This window comes from Dromiciops gliroides, chromosome 2, assembly GCF_019393635.1.
Source record: "Dromiciops gliroides isolate mDroGli1 chromosome 2, mDroGli1.pri, whole genome shotgun sequence".
Lineage (NCBI taxonomy): Eukaryota > Metazoa > Chordata > Mammalia > Microbiotheria > Microbiotheriidae > Dromiciops > Dromiciops gliroides.
Genome location: NC_057862.1, coordinates 158,959,986 through 158,976,513, shown reverse-complemented (window position 1 = coordinate 158,976,513; position 16,528 = coordinate 158,959,986). Strand labels below are relative to the sequence as shown.

The 16,528-nt window shown below is 37.6% G+C and overlaps 1 protein-coding gene across 1 annotated transcript in view; it reads right to left on the bottom strand.

Annotated features, from left to right (window-relative positions):
• The window catches only part of ADAM10 (ADAM metallopeptidase domain 10), a 170,998-nt gene that overhangs the window by 105,012 nt on the left and 49,458 nt on the right, over nt 1-16,528 (bottom strand). Inside the window, 1 exon segment of the mRNA XM_043986216.1 lies at nt 7,980-8,130. Coding sequence (XP_043842151.1) covers nt 7,980-8,130 — 151 coding nt within the window.

The following is a 16,528-nucleotide window of genomic DNA, read 5'->3' as shown; positions in this document are numbered from 1 at the left end:
GAATACTACTGGGTGTAAGAAATGACAAAAAGAATAGTTTTAAGAGAAACCTTGAAAGACTTCTATAAACTGATGCCAAATGAAATGAGTAAAACCAGGAAAACAATTTATACAATACAACAATGTAGAGCAAACAGCTTTGACTCAAAAACTCTAAGGAACACAGCTATAAGCTTAGAGGACATCCAGTCCAACTCTATCATTTTGCAGATGAAGAAATTGAGACCCAGGGGAGTTAAGTGACTTGCCCAAGGTAACAGATATTAAGTGTCAGAGGCAGAATTCAAACCCAGTTCTTTCAACTCTAGAGCAAGTGTTCTTTCCATTATACCATGACACCTACCTTAGGGAAAAAAAGGCTTCTTGAAGCCTTCAAACAGTACTTGAAGAAAATTACCCTTAAAGAGAAGCTCCAATAGGCAAAGGAGAAGAGAGAGAGCATTTCAGTTATGAGGAACAGCCTGTGCAAAGACAGAGATAAGAGAAAGACTATTGTGCAGGAAGAATAGCAAATGGCCCAGTTTGACTGGAATACAGACTATGTGATCAGCTAAAAATCTGGGTGGATAGTGAGGAGCTTTAATTGAAATGCCAGAGGAGTTTGTATTTAATCCTAGAGGCAATTATTATACAATGGATCTTCTTGAGTAGAGGAGTAACACAGTTAGACCTATACTTTAGAAGTATATATAACTGTTCTCCAGTTATTGTTTTTCATTTTTAAAGTCATGTTTTTCAGTGAAACACTCCCATACGGACAAGATTATAAGAACATAGAATCACAGATCTAAAGCGAAAAGGGACTTCAGAGACATTCTAGTTCAATGCCTTCATATTACAAATGAGTAAACTGATGCCCTAGGCAGCATCTACCCTATGTTAAACAGAAAACAAGAACCAGATGACTCCCAGGGGATTTTTATTTTTTTGTTTGTATCAAGTGTTTAACACATAGTAAGTATTTCATAAATGCCTTTTTATACAGAAATAAGTTGTCTTCAAAAAGTTGTTTCTATATACTTTTAATTTTATCACTAGAAACCATGCCAACCCCCAAGTCCTTTAATGTTTTTGCCTATCTTACTCCCTTTACTCCTAGTAAAACTGTTCTTTTAGTCTAATTAAGACTTGTTTTCAACTTCACTTGCCTTAATACTTCAAAACTTCAGCTTCAACTATAGCCCATTCAACAATGCTCTAATACCCTTAAAACAGTCCCAAATTTTCTTTTCCTCTTGTTCATTCACCTTTACTTAGCCAAGTCTCAGTATTAACAGAACCCTAATATCTGCCTTCTTTTAGAAGGTCAGAGAACCACTGTGACTGAATCCACTACACATGTGTTATCCTCACAGCTATTCAGAAATCTTTATTATTTCTAGTTCACTTCCTATGATATCCTCCAAAGCAATTAGTTCAAACCTTCTCTACTCCTCAGGTCTTCAAGTCTACCTTCTCACTCTGTAATTCAACAATACAATTTGTTATGGGGGAAAACGGGTACAGGGTTTGGGGTAGGGGTTCTTAGGAATTCCTCTTTAAAGAATTACACCCTCTTGCACAAAAGCAGTTAGAATAAGATGGTAGTTTATTTAGGGACAAGGGAAGGGAAGGGGGGAGGGAAGGGAAACCATGAAAGAAATCCTTGGACTTCTCATGGGGAGATAGGTATGGAACAAAGCACGTGGCTCTGAGGTACCAATCTCCTTGAGCAGGAGACCAGCAGGAACTTTTATAGGGGACTGAGGGGGTGTGACCATCAGCCTGTGGAAAGTTCCTTTAGTGAGGGAGGACCATCCCCCACTGGTGGTGGCTGTAGGAATTGGGTGAGGAGTGGAGGACCATCCTCCACTGGTAGTGACTAGGGGAATTGGGTGAGGGGTGGCTTTGGATCTCTCTTCAGGACACAAAGGCCACAGCCACACCCAAACTTATCTCCCCAGGGGTAAGGGAGATCAGAATGAAGGGTGGAGGTCCCAAAGCTAGCTCAGTCTGATCTGGTTCCCCTTATCTCTCTAGTTGTATCTGTCCTCTGGTTTAGTTTCTCAAGGAGAAGATTCCTTGGTGTGCCCCAGAAAACTTCTGGGGTGCTCTGCACCCTCAACAAATTCATTAAGTATTTATATAGATGTCTTGCCCACATGAACTCCTTTTCCTTCCTCTTCATCTCAACATTTCTATCTTTATATCCTCTTTCTCTTTATGTCCTATATTTAAAGAAGTGTTTTTCCTTATTTCTAGTACTCACACTTCATCAGTACCTTCTCTATCTCTTACTGGAGGACAATGCTATGAACTCCTCAACCTCCATTTAAGGAGGGGAGAAAGGAAAGACAACTCATTTCCAACCAGCTGGCATTCATTGTGAACTTTGACTTCTTCACAATGCCCTTGCACCCTGGGACCTTCCCCACCTTCTCCCTCTCCTGTTTTTCAGCTTTCTTTTTTATTTTGGCTTCCTATAAGATTATAAATTCTTCAGAGGCATTTCTCCAGTTGATTAGCACAGGGCCTGACACACAGTAGGCACTTAACATTTATTAATGGTCTAACTACTGGCAATACTCTACTGGCAATACTAACTTCTGCTCTTTTCCCCCATTTATGCTCTCAATTTCCACTCTACCTACATCCTCCTAGAACTTTCTTCATCAATTTTGCCCTTTTATCTCTTTTATCTTCTCTCAGCTGACTGGTATTCTTTTGCTATCACTATGATTGAGTCTCCACAATGTGATTTATTAAACACACATGCACGCGCGCGCGCGTGCGCCCGCGCACACACACACACACACACACACCCCCATTTCCCTACCATATTATTGTAACCATTTCCTTCAGTATCAACCTCTACCAACTTCTTGAAGACACAGTCTTCATTCCACATCTTCATTTTCTCAACCAGACATTCACTTTTCAACCCACTCTACTAAAGATGGAAAAATTTGAAAAATAAAGTTTCAAAAAATTTTTGTTAGGGCAAAAAATTGGAAACTATGGGAGTACCTATTAGAGAATTATCTGAACAAATTATGGGATATGAATTTAAAAGAATACTACTGTGTGTAAGAAATGACAAAAAGAATAGTTTTAAGAGAAACCCTGAAAGATTTCTATAAACTGATGCCAAATGAAATAATTAAAACCAGGAAAACAATTTATACAACAACATAGAGAGCAAACAGCTTAAAAACTCTAGGAAACACAAAACCAACCATGATTCCAAAGCATAGTTGAACATGCTACCTGACAAAGATACGGACTAGAGAAAGAAAGACAAATAGTAGACAAATTTAGTAGCTCCAACCTACCCCATCAGCTTTATTTATCATCCCCCTTTAAACACTCTGTGCCTACTCCTAATTCTATCAAATTCAAACTCCCCTGAGTTTTAATTACCTTCATAATCTAGATTCATTCTAGTTCTCCAAACATATTTCTCACTAACTTCAAATACAAATCCTCTTACCTGAGGAAAATCTTAATATTCTTATTATTTCCAAATATGTTATTATTACTTTCTTCTTCTACTTTTTATTTATTCTATTCCCATTTCTTAAATTTTCTTCACTTATTTATGAGTATATGTAAATCCTAGCTGCCTTCAATATTCAGATCAAATTTCCATCTTCTTTTGGTAGTCTTCTAACTCCTCCAAAGGACTTTTGTACTTATAGACAGGATCACATGGTAGTAACCGGTTCACTAATTATTGTTTTCATAATACTAGTCTTCTTGTTGCAGCTCAACATTGCCTTGAGGGCAGAGACTGTGCCTTATACAGGATATCCTGCACTTAAAAATGAGTCATTCCAAAATTTCATTTGTAAATCAATTGTTTAAAATTCAAAACACATTTTCCCATAGAAAAATGTTATAAATAGTGGTTAATTGCCCAGTTTAGGTCACAAGAGGATAATTAATCCAAAATGTAGTTCAAGTATGAAACAGGAAAGTGAAAAACTTAATTATCTGGTAACCACATCAACTTACCATTTTTACCATTACTCTTTTTTTAAACTAAATAAGTCCACAGCATACACAGATATGCAAGGTCAGAAATGGGAACTTAAGGGTGACTATAGCTACATTCGGCTTAACTCTCTATTTAAAGTGTCAGGGCTTCTATTCAAGGTTATTAGTTCTAATCTCCTAAGAGTCCAGTCTAGGCTATAAAGTTCAGACAAGTGGCTCAACATTCAATATCTACTCTTCTTCCAGCAGGAGAAAAAAGGGGAATTTCCTGAAGCTCTTTGTCCTGTCACAGCAGGATCTTAGAGATCATCAAATCCAAACTTCACGTAAAAGGTGAGAAAAGTTAGCCTCAGAGGAATTAAATGATGTACCCAAGGTTACACAGGTAGTAACTATCAGAACTTGGATAAACGAAATGCCTTTTCTGATGATGTCCTGGCTATGCGTAAATTAATATATACAAAAACAAATGTTATTACTGGCCATAAGCAAATCAGCCTGACCATTTTCAAAGTTTAGCTTTTAAAATCCATTACAATCTGGCCCCAACCAATCTTTTTAGCCTCAAAGGATATACTTCCTTCTTCTTTACATTTTGATCCAGCAAAACTGACATTCTCCTCATACATGATCCTACAGATTCTCATCACTGTGCCTTCTGGCTGTCCCCTCATGCCTGGAACACAATCCCTACTCACCTGCACCTCATAAAAATCCTGTCTTCTCTCACAATACAGCTCAAGTACTACTTTCTTTTTTTTTTTTCAAGTACTACTTTCAAGATGAGGCTTTTGCTGATGTCTCCAGTTACTACTGTTCTCCCACCCAAATATCATTTATTTACCTGTATTTTTTCTATTTATTTTGAATAAACTTTTATATGTTCTTGCAGTTTCACCATTAGAATATATATTCCTTATTAGTAGGAATTATTTAATTAATTTTCCCTGTATTCCCAACACCTAGGACAATGCCTGGCATTCTTTAGTGTTTTTTCTTTGTTTTTTGCTGGGCAATGAGGGTTAAGTGACTTGTCCCAGGTCACACAACTAGTAAGTGTCAAGTGTCTGAGACCAGATTTGAAATCAGGTCCTCCTGAATCCAGGGCTGGTGCTTTATCCACTGCTTCTCCTAGCTGCCCCTATGCCTACTAATCAAAAAGAAAATATGAACAGAATGTAACATATAGAAATTAAGGTTGAATGTCATCATCATAAGATTTGAAAGGGTCAAAGAAGAAAACAATAGAATACATATTAAAGTAAATAACAACCATAAGATGACATACTTATACCCCAAATAAATGGCATTTACCTCAAGACACATGCAAGATTTAAATACAAATAAAGGAAAACACAATTAGTGAGAGAATCAATGTTCATAGCTGTTATGTCAATATAATGAAAATATTACCTAAACTGATTTACAGATTTTGTGAAAACCACCAATTGATTACTAAACAAAACTGTAGAAAACAACCAAAAAATTCATTGGAAAAACAAAAATGTCTAGAGTCTCAAGGTAAATAAAAGAACAAAAAATTTTAATAATAGCATTTACATAGCTCTTTAAGTTTTGCAAAGCATTACATATATGTTATCTCATTTTATCCTCAATAATTCTGGAAGGAACATACTATTATTATTCCTATTTCAAAGATGAGCGAAGTGAGACAGACTGGTTAATAACTTGCCCAAGGTCATACTGTTAATAAGTGTTTGAGGCAAGATCTGGACTCAGGTTTCCTGACTTCAGATCCAATACTCCTTTGCAACAACTAGCTGCTTCCCCGGAATCTCCTGGAAGCCTAGCATGACTAAATCTCAAATTATCATATAAAGCAATAATCATAAAAAAACTATTATGGCATCAATTTTAAAATACAAAGTAGATCAGTAAACAGACTAGATAAATAGGAAACAAAGGCAAGAAAACATAGTAGTATTCTTGTATTCAAAAAATACAAGAACCCAAACTACTTGAGGCAGGGAAAAGAGGAATGGGAGGGCTAGAAAGTTTTAAAGTAGTTTGGCAGAAATTAGGTTTAGACTAGTACTGAACACAATATGCCAAAATAATGGATATGGAAACTAGGAAAAAAAAAGATCACAGCATAAATAAATTAGGAGAACAGAAAGAAGTGATACATGTTTCAGTTGGGCTATTTTTCTTTGTTATAAGGAAGGGGACAACAACAACAAAAAAAAAAGAGTTTCCATAAATGACTGATGTAAAAGCAAAAAGAAAAAAATCAATAAAATTTACTCTTTAAAGAAGAAGGAAAGTAGATAGAGCACCGGCCTTGGAGTCAGGAGTACCTGAGTTCAAATCTGGCCTTAGACACTTAACACTTACTAGCTGTGTGACCCTGGGCAAGTCACTTAACCCCAATTGCCTCACTAAAAAAAAAAAAGAGAGAGAGAAAGGAAAGAAAAATAAACTCATACCAAAATATTGATAACATGAAATTTCATAGTAGTAAAAAAGTAGAAACAAAGATGATATCTAACAAATCAAGGAAACCCTCAAGAAATTATGGTCTCTAAATATAATGAAAGATTATTGTGTCATTAAAAAACTATAACGGATTAAGAAAAATTTGGGAACAATAACTTGTCTTAAGGCAAAAAATGGCATTAAAGAAAACACTAAAATCAAAATTCAGAATACTATAACAACAAATCTAAATTTGAGTGGACTATTGATGAAATATACTTCCCTTCTCTAGATAAACAAGTCTTGAACTACTGATGCAGAACACTGTCAGACAGTCAATGTATCTGTTGATTTTATTTAACGTGGTTTGGAGAATAATGGACAAATTAAGTCTCATAAAATTCTGGCTCTGAGGTCATCAGAAACATAATGCATATGATACTCAAGTTCCCGACCTATTAAAAACAAAACAAAACAAAAAAAAAAAACCTCATCTGTAAAAAGAAACTAAATAACTTGCTAGGTGGCGCAGAGGATAGAGCACCGGCCCTGGCGTCAGGAGTATCTGAGTTCAAATCCAGCTTCAGACACTTAACACTTACTAGCTGTGTGACCCTGGGCAAGTCACTTAACCCCAATTGCCTCACCAAAAAAACCCAACAACAACAACAAAAAAAACTACTCAAAACAATTTCCTTTAAATAGTAAATCCTTTGATACTGTAAGTCATAACATCCATTCGTTTGAGTTCAGGTATTTTAAAATCTTCTTATGTTCTTACTAATATGACATGGACAGTCCATTTATTAAAGAGGCAAAAACTTTAAAATGTATCATCCAAACTTTTAAATATTACCTATTTCTTCTGTAGGGGGAAAAAAAAAACCAAGGGACAAAATTTGGCTTTTACATTTTGGTTATATAAAAATAAACTCAGGGGCAGCTAGGTGGCGCAGTGGATAGAGCACAGGCCCTGTAGTCAGGAGTACCTGAGTTCAAATCCGGCCTCAGACACTTAATACTTACCAGCTTTGTGACCCTGGGCAAGTCACTTAACCCCAATTGCCTCACTAAAAAGAAAAGAAAAAGAAAAAGAAAAAGAAAGAAAGAAAGAAAGAAAGAAAGAAAGAAAGAAAGAAAGAAAGAAAGAAAGAAAGAAAGAAAGAAAGAAAGAAAGAAAGAAAGAAAGAAAGAAAGAAAGAAAGAAAGAAAGAAAGAAAGAAAGAAAGAAAGAAAGAAAGAAAGAAAGAAAGAAAGAAAGAAAGAAAGAACTTAAACAAGTCATAAAAAGAAAGACATCACTCATGATGAAAAATTACAAATAACAAGACAAGCATGGTCCTGGAAGAAGAGAAAAGAAAACACTTCCTTCAACTCCTCTGCAAAAGTGTTGGGTCCAAAGGTTTTTCAATGTAACGACCAGTTGGGCTTGTTTTTTTCTTGTCTAACTTTTTTTCTTTAAAATAAAAAAAAGTTTTAGTTATATGAGGTCTCAGAGAGGGAAGCACGATGCAAATTGTAAAAACAAAAGATACCAATAAAAATTTGTTGGAAAAAAAAACACTCACCTTCCATGAGCATGAAAATTCAGGCGTAAAAACTGGTCTTCATGCGAGATTGCTCTTTTGGCACGTTGGTGTTTTTGGTGTAATGAATCCACATCATAAGATAATCCTTCATAATGTCTAATGTGTTTATTTAATGGGTTTCCATATTGACCTGCAAAAAGAGAAAATACTGATCTAATAATTGAATACTTAGAAAAATTAGTATTTCAGTTCATTTTCATTTTTTATATATTATAAGACGAGTTAAAAAGCAGAAGCCAGAATATGGAAAATTTGAGTTGACCTGGTATCATAATAGTGTTCAAGGACTTTATAAGGAGTGTGTGCCTGTGCGTTCTCATGCTCTCTCCCATCTTCTCTCCCAGATGATCTTTCTCCCCTCCCCCTCCCCATGAATGCATATATTTGCTTGTGTATATAAATAATTTCAGCTGTTAGGACTGAAATGCCAGTAGCTCACTGTACAAGCTTGGGGACATCAATTACCCAATACTGGTTCCCCATCTATATAAAGAGGGAATGAGACTAAATGATATCCATGGTTTCTTCCATCTCTAAAATTCTGTAATAAAGCTTTATTCATTTCAGAGTAGAAACAAAAGAAAGTATATAGCAGTTTCTTTTGTAAACTGCTCAACATACACATTCCCTCTTTTAAGGGGGGCAGCTAGGTGGCTCAGTGGATAAAGCACCGGCCTAGGATTCAGGAGGACCTGAGTTCAAATCCAGCCTCAGACACTTGACACTAGTTGTGTGACCTTAGGCAAGTCATTTAACCCTCATTGCCCCACCCCAAAAAAATTTTTTTAATGTATTCAGGGTGCTAAAAGGTAATTCCATAAATCTATTGTGACTAGGAGAGCCCCATAAAAGTCTATAGAATTTAACATTATAGAATAAACAGTCGAAAAGAACTCCCTGAGGATTATAAATAATCATAAAGTGTTAGAGCTTGAAATTCCGGGATCCAATCCAATGCCTTCATTTTACTGATAAGGAAACTGAGGCCTAGAGAGCCATCTAAGCCTCATAGAAAGCAGCTTAGTCAAGCCTCTTGATTTCCATGCCAGTATTCTTTTTATTCCACCTGGCTATTTCTCTAACTAAAAAATATGAGTATTAAAGCATGTTAAAAACCAGGTCAAATTGTACTAAGATTGTTTAATAAAAGTTTTACTTATAATGTTATCTATGTTTCCTAGTAAGATGATATCTGTCAGGGCAGCTGGGTGATACAGTGGATAGAGCACTGGCCCTGCAGTCAGGAGGACCTGAGTTCAAATCCCAGCCTCAGACACTTAACACTTACTAGCTGTGTGACCCTAGGCAAGTCACTTAACCCCAATTGCCTCACCAAAAAAAAAAAGAAAGAAAGAAAGAAAGAAATGATATCTGTCATACTGTCCTTAAACCCAACAGAATTTAGCTTAAGAACTGCTCAGGCAAATAGAAATATATTTTCCAATGACGCCACCAGCTCCCACAAACAGAAGCAATTTAAGTTCAAAGAAGGGAAAATGGGAGAAAAGAAGCAATAGTTCCTTCAAAAAGGCATTCCATTCTACTCTATTTGGGGGGGGGGGGGATATGTTTTAAAGTGTTTTTTCTTCTCCCAATCTTCCATGTGAGGCAGAAAAAATACAATACCCCAAAGAGACAATATTCCCAATAAAGCTTTCCAACAGCAGCTTATCCCATGTTAACGCCTTTTACTACCTTATCCCTCATATTATTTCTAAGATGCAAAATTCCATATATTGAACTTTCATTTGAAGGATAACAATTTTCAATTTGAAAATGCTACGGTTTATAACTCTGCTTTACTTTAAGGATTCTCAACTGTTATCTCAGCATCTATGAAGCTTGAACAGAATTCATAACTTATGAAGTTAACTATACAAAATAGCCTAACATTTTAAAAGGCAGTATTCAATGAAGGATATATATCTAAGCATTTATTCACTTATTTCCTTTCCAAAACACTACTCTGTGTGTGCATCTGTATATCTCCAAACAACAATTCTAAGATGTTTCAATATACAGGGATAATGATAATACAGGGATAAGTAAGGCAGAACTAAGATTTCAACAGTGTATGAGGTCTTCTTGGTGAGGAACTTTTACCAAGGCAGCACCTTGTCTGGAATTTCTAGTCTTCCAGAGAGGCCTAGAACTCATGAAAGGTTAAGACCTAGCCCTGATCACACAACCATTTGTGTCAGAAACTTGAACCAGGTCTTCCAGGCTCAGAGTCCAACTATTTAGCCATTCATTATTCCATATATATTCTCTCTCACTTCAATACAGAGTTAACCAAAAAGGAAAGTTAAAAAGAAAAGGCATTATTTTAAATATGTAAGCTCTTTAGGAGCAAAAAGTATTTTTTTCCCAATGTAATAACCAATCTCAGTCCCAGAGTACAAGTGATAAAATATACTTCCCTCTTATTGGCAGCTGAAAAACTGGAGGGTAGAATGGAATAAATCTGCCAGATACAGTCACAGAGTTGGGCAGTGTCAATTTCCATTAACTGTTTTTCTTTGTTACAAGAAAAAGCCAATCTAATATGGAAATATGTTTTGCATGATTTCACACGTGTAACTGATATCCTATTGCTTGCCTTCTCAATGAGTATTAGGAGGAAGGGAGAGAATTTGGAACACAAAAATTTTAAATACTGTAAAAATAAGCAATAAATCTGAATAAAAGAAAAAAAATAATCCACTAAACATTTATTCAGCACATCATAGCAAGTCATTGTGCTACATGCTGAGACATACAAAGATTAAAAAAAAACCCATGAACTGGAGAAGACCACTTGAGTTAAGACCTTCAAGGACAGGGGGGCAGCTAGATAGCGCAGTGGATAGAGCACCGGCCCTGCAGTCAGGAGGACCTGAGTTCAAATCCCAGCCTCAGACACTTAACACTTACTAGCTGTGTGACCCTGGGCAAGTCACTTAACCCCAACTGCCTCACTAAAAAAACAAAACAAAACAAAGACCTTCAAGGACAAATAAGGGAGTAAGAAGAGAGAAGAGGCAAAGCATTCTGGAAATGGAAGTCTTCCAGGTTTAAGGATTAAAGTTCCCTAAGGACAATTTAGCTAGAACTGAGGGTGTACAACAGCAAGATAGAAAGGGCTATGCACAATGGGGAAGGAGTCTGGCTAGGGGTATACCACAGGCAGAACATTCCAGCTGCAGGGAGAGGATATACACAAATGCTAGACAAGGTCCCAGACACATACCAGGGCACCACCAGTTATATCTGGCAGCTCTGTTGCCCACTAACCAGTTCCAGGTCACACAAAAGGAAGTAGTATAAGGCTAGAAAGGTAGGCTAGGGCCAGTTCATGGAAGGCCGAGAATGCCAGACTAAGAAGTTTGAACTTTACTGAAAAGCAGAGTCACTGAAAATCTAACAGAAAGACATAAAGAAGCCTAGAAAGCGAATGGAAAAAGGTCTAGAAGAGAGGAGAGGATGAATTCAATTTTAGACATGGAGTTAGAAGTACCAGCAGGATACAGAAGTATGGTCCAGAAATAACCATTGGAGTCACCCAAATAAAAGAGACAGGTGAAGCTTTGGGAGTAGATGACACTGCCAAGGAAGACAGGAATTTAATGCCAATGGAGAAAGAAGGAACAATTAAATCAGAGAAATAAGAAAACTATGAAAGTACAATATCATTCCCCCAAAAAAAAACTAGTTTCATGACTAGTTTCAAAACATAATCATTTTTCTTTTATTTCTGGTCTGTATTTCTATAGGCTGTCAATTCCTTTATTGGATTCAGGTCTCCTTGACCTAGATCCCTCTGTTCCCATTATGGATACTGATTTATGTGGGTCCGAGAACCTAGCATAAGTTATCCATTAACTGGGGTCTGACTCCCCTTTTGAGCTAATATCTGAATTAAAGCTTAGGTCTTAGGTTTTTCTATTAACCCTTTTTTGCCTCCCACATCATTAGGAGCTACATTATAGAGGGCTTTAAAGATAAGGTCAAGGATTTTATGCTTTATTCCAGAGGCTACAGGGAGCCACTACAGTTTTTAAGTAATGACACTAAGAGGTCAGAATCTGTGTTTTGGGGATATAATGTTGGTTAACTATATGGAATATGGATTGGAAAAGGCACTAAGACTAACTAGGAAAATATTAGACTGCTCAAGGAAATAGGTGACACGGTTCTGAACTAGGGTAGATCTAGAGATGAGTTTGACAAGATTTGGCAACTGGCTGTACACAAAGGTTGAGAGGGAAGAGGAATTGGAGCCAAGATGGGGTAGTATCCCAGAGTGATACTAGAGTGATTGAAGGCCATAGGTGATATATGGAGAAAGGAGTAAGTCCAAAAGAAAGTAACAGCAGACTAGCTCATATCCCTGGAGCAAAGCAGAGTCTGAGTTCTAGCTTCTAATCTGAAGCTGGCAGGAAAAAAACAACCAAAACATCACAACAGAGCAGGAATCCCAGACCAAATGAGAGCCTGAAGTTCTGTCACTCTGAACCAGCTGAGCCTTCCCAGTTGACTGATAGTAGCCAAGATCAACAGCAGTCTACTATTGCTCTGATTTAAAGCCCAGGTCAGGAACTCAGATTGGAGGGGTGGGAAGTGAGCACAGTGATCAGACTTTGCCCTGGATCACATTGCTTTGGGAACACTAAAAGTTTGCGGGTCCCCATCCTGATCCGTACCTGGGATTCTAAAATGCAGATGAACCCAGAACTTCCCTCTAGAAGTATGTGGAGCCTTGCCCTAAAATATGAAGTCTGAACTCAGGAAACAGGCTGGAAGAATGAGTTAAAAAAAAAATCTACCATAAAAAGCTTTCAAAGCAACAAAAGCACTCAAGACAAACCCAGAAGAGAATGACTCCAAAACATCAACAATCTCAAGAAAAGAAAAACAAACAAAATACCTTACCTATGACAACTACTCATTTTCTCACACCTATAAATTTAACTAGAATTCCTTGATAAGATGAAACTAGAGTTTTAAAAAAAAATTTTTTTAATGTTTTTGTCAGTGAAATGTGAACACTCCATGAAAAAACTGGAAAAGAAATAAGAACAACAGAACAACTAACTGGAAAGCAAATTAACAGCTTGGCACAAGAGTTACAAAATCTTGCCCAAGCAACAAACTCCTTCAAAATTACAATGGGCTCACTCCATCTCTCCTTAAAGAAAGGGACATCTCTATGCCCCATTTTTCAGCCTTGAAGAAGCTACAGAAGACACCTTCACCCCTTTCTCCCCAGAAATAAGAGAGGGGGGAATGTTATGGGAATGCAGTGAGACCCCAAGAAACCTAAAGATCCCAACCCCCCCAAGGAATCCTGCAGGGAGGACCCACAGGCTAGCTCTGCCTCCCACCTCAGGAATGGGTGAATGGATGTAGCAGAGTAAAATCCCAGTACACTGATATGCAAGATATGGATGGATGCAGCATATCTTGTGGATGCCCCATTATTCCAAAATCCCCTCCGGGTTGTAACATTTCCCTCCCAGTTCTTTGTAATGCCCTTCCCTCCCTTTCGTCTAGTAAAAATACAAAAGACCAGTCTTCTCTTACTCCAGCAGGACAGTCACCAAGGTGATCTGTTTCCTGGCCATAAAGTCCTCTCCTAATAAATCTTTTTATTAAAAAAAAATTACAGGGGCAGCTAGGTGGCGCAGTGGATAGAGCACCGGCCCTGGAGTCAGGAGTACCTGAGTTCAAATTCGGTCTCAGACACTTAACACTTACTAGCTGTGTGACCTTAGGCAAGTCACTTGACCCCAATTGCCTCACTAAAAAAAAATTACAATGGGCCAAGTAAAACCCAATGATTCCATAACACAACAAGAAACATTAAAACTAAGTCAAAAGAGTGAAAAAATAAAAATGTAACATCCTTTAAAAGCAAAAACAAGTGACCTAGAAAACAGATGGAGTAGAAAGAATTTAAGGATCACTGCACTGAACACCAGGACCAAAGGAGCATAGGCATATTTCAGGAAATCTTAACAGAAAACTGTCCAGATCTCTTACGTTATGGGCCAGGGTACCTCAGAAGTTTTCTGGGGTAAATCAAAGAACCTTCTCCTAGAGAAACTAAACCAAAGGACAGACACACCTAAAGAGATAAGTAGCACTGGATCAGGACTGAGTTAGCTCCAGGACCACCATCCTACATTCCAGTCTCCCCCACCCCTCAGGAAGATAAGATTAGGTGTGGCTGCTGCCTTTGTGGCTTAAGGGGGAAAGAGAGATCAGGAGCCAGGGCTCACCCAACTTCCCCTCAACCACCACCAGTGACGGAGGTTCCTCGGCCAATAAGGGAATTTTCCACAGTCAGATGATCACCCCATGGGACCACCACCATTGGTCCTCTATAAAAGTATCTGCTCAGGGAGAAAGGTATCTCAGAGAGCCACACCTCTGTGCCATGCCTTCTCCCCAGAAGTCCAAGGACTTCTCTCTTGGTTTTCTTTCTCTAGCACCTAAATAAACTATTATTTTATTCTAATTGGATTTGTCTGCAAGAGGGTGTAATTCTTTAAAGAGGAATTCCTAAGAACCCCTACCCCAAACAGCCACATATTTCCCCCATAACACTTAGAACCAGAGGACAAAGAGAAAATACAAAGTATCCATGCTACCTCCTGAAAAAACTCCATAATGAAAACTCCCAGAAACATTCAAAACAAAAGCCAAGGCTTCCAGGTCAAAGAAAAAATACTGCAAAGAAACAATACTACAGAAAGAATTCATTTATATACCAAGGAATCACAGAAACACATATCATTTAGCAACCACCAGTATAAAGAAGCAGAGAGCTTATAAAATAATAGTCTAGCAGACAAAGGACATATAGCACTACAGCCAAGAATAACTTACCCAGCAAACTGAGTATAATGCTATGGGGGGAAATGAATCATTAATGAAATAAAAAAATTCCCAAGCATTCCTGACAAAGACCTGAGCCTCATAGAAACTTTGAAGTTCAAACACACAAGTTAAGAGAAACAGTAAAAGGTAAACATTAATGAACAAGGATAAATTGCTTACATTCAAATACGGGAAGATACATGTTTCCTCCCTGAACCCTATTATCATCTGGGGTCTTAGACAAGCAATAATGAAAAGATATGCAATTAAAGTTATTTAAGAAAATTTATGGAATCTATATGATGGAGGCAAAAAGGGGTTAACAGATAAACTGAGGCTTGAGTCCTTATCAATAGTACCTAAAAGGGTTAACAGAGAAACTAAGGTTTGTGTTCTTACATTAACCAAGAGGGTTTGTCTCTATCAACCCTTACCATCAACAGAGACAGCAACCAGGAACCATTAAGCATTAATAGCCATTAATATTCCTAGGTAACAGGACACCAAGAAACCAGATCTTAAGTAAAGAGATATCATAAACACAGAGACCCTCTGGGTCTGACAAGTTTAATCATGTCTTTAGGAACATGCGCAGAAAATACCAAATGTGTCCTTAGGTTCACCCCAAAAATACACCTCCAAGGAAAAAGGTACCTGGCTTGGAAGTTATCTTAGTCCAAATTAGGATGAGACTTCCCACGAACCTCTTACAAAGAGTAGATTAAGATGAGGAGAAAACTTACTTTTTCTCACTATAAACATAACTATTCTTTTCCCCCCTACTGGAGACATGGTGCTCTCCCTGTGATCACTCACAGTACTGCAATAAAACTTGGGAAACCTGAGTCACTGAGTCTTGTAATTCTTTGGGATGCCTCACAATCACTTTGATCAATTAAACCCACCCCCTACATACACATCACATATATGCTGATAACATGAAGTTTACTTAGAAAACCACAAATATGAAGCAGAGAAAGTAACAAACAAAAGCTTCAGTAAAGGGTGTATGTGAGGAAAATCACTCCTATAATAATTTTCAGGAACTCAACAGTGGTGATGTGTCAAAGTCTCATTTATTGTCTCGAGAATGGGCCACCTCGTGTGCAGCTGGTGAGTAACCAAAAATAGAGGCTTAAAGGCCAGTTTTATCCCCTAGTCCCTAACACAAATGGACCCTCCCCTTTTTCATCATTGGTTCAATTACTCAAGGGTTACAATCTACGCACAAAAACTAGCTAATCAGAACGCAGTATTTCTTAGCCAATGTGGGAAGTGATACAGGGACAATTCTTCAATTCCTCCCTTATATGGACACAGTTCAGGAGTGGACTTAATTGCAACCAGTTCAGGGTTTCCCTGAATCATGTGATTTTGTTTGGGGGGGGAGACTTTTTCCTCAAGCAGGTGTGGATTGAGAGAAGACCAATTCCCATTTCCTCACAGTGTATATGAGAGATGTTAAAATAGTAAAATCAAAAGGTCTTGGTAATCAACTGGATATACGGAGTGGAAAGGAAGAGTAAAAAATGACACATAGCCTGGGAATCTAGGTGACTGGGAGGATGGTGCTACCCTCCAAAAGTAATAATAAATTAGGAAAAGTTGGGAGGGAGCTAATGTTTAAGATGTCTAAATATGTGAAATGTCCAAGAGGTTGATGAAGA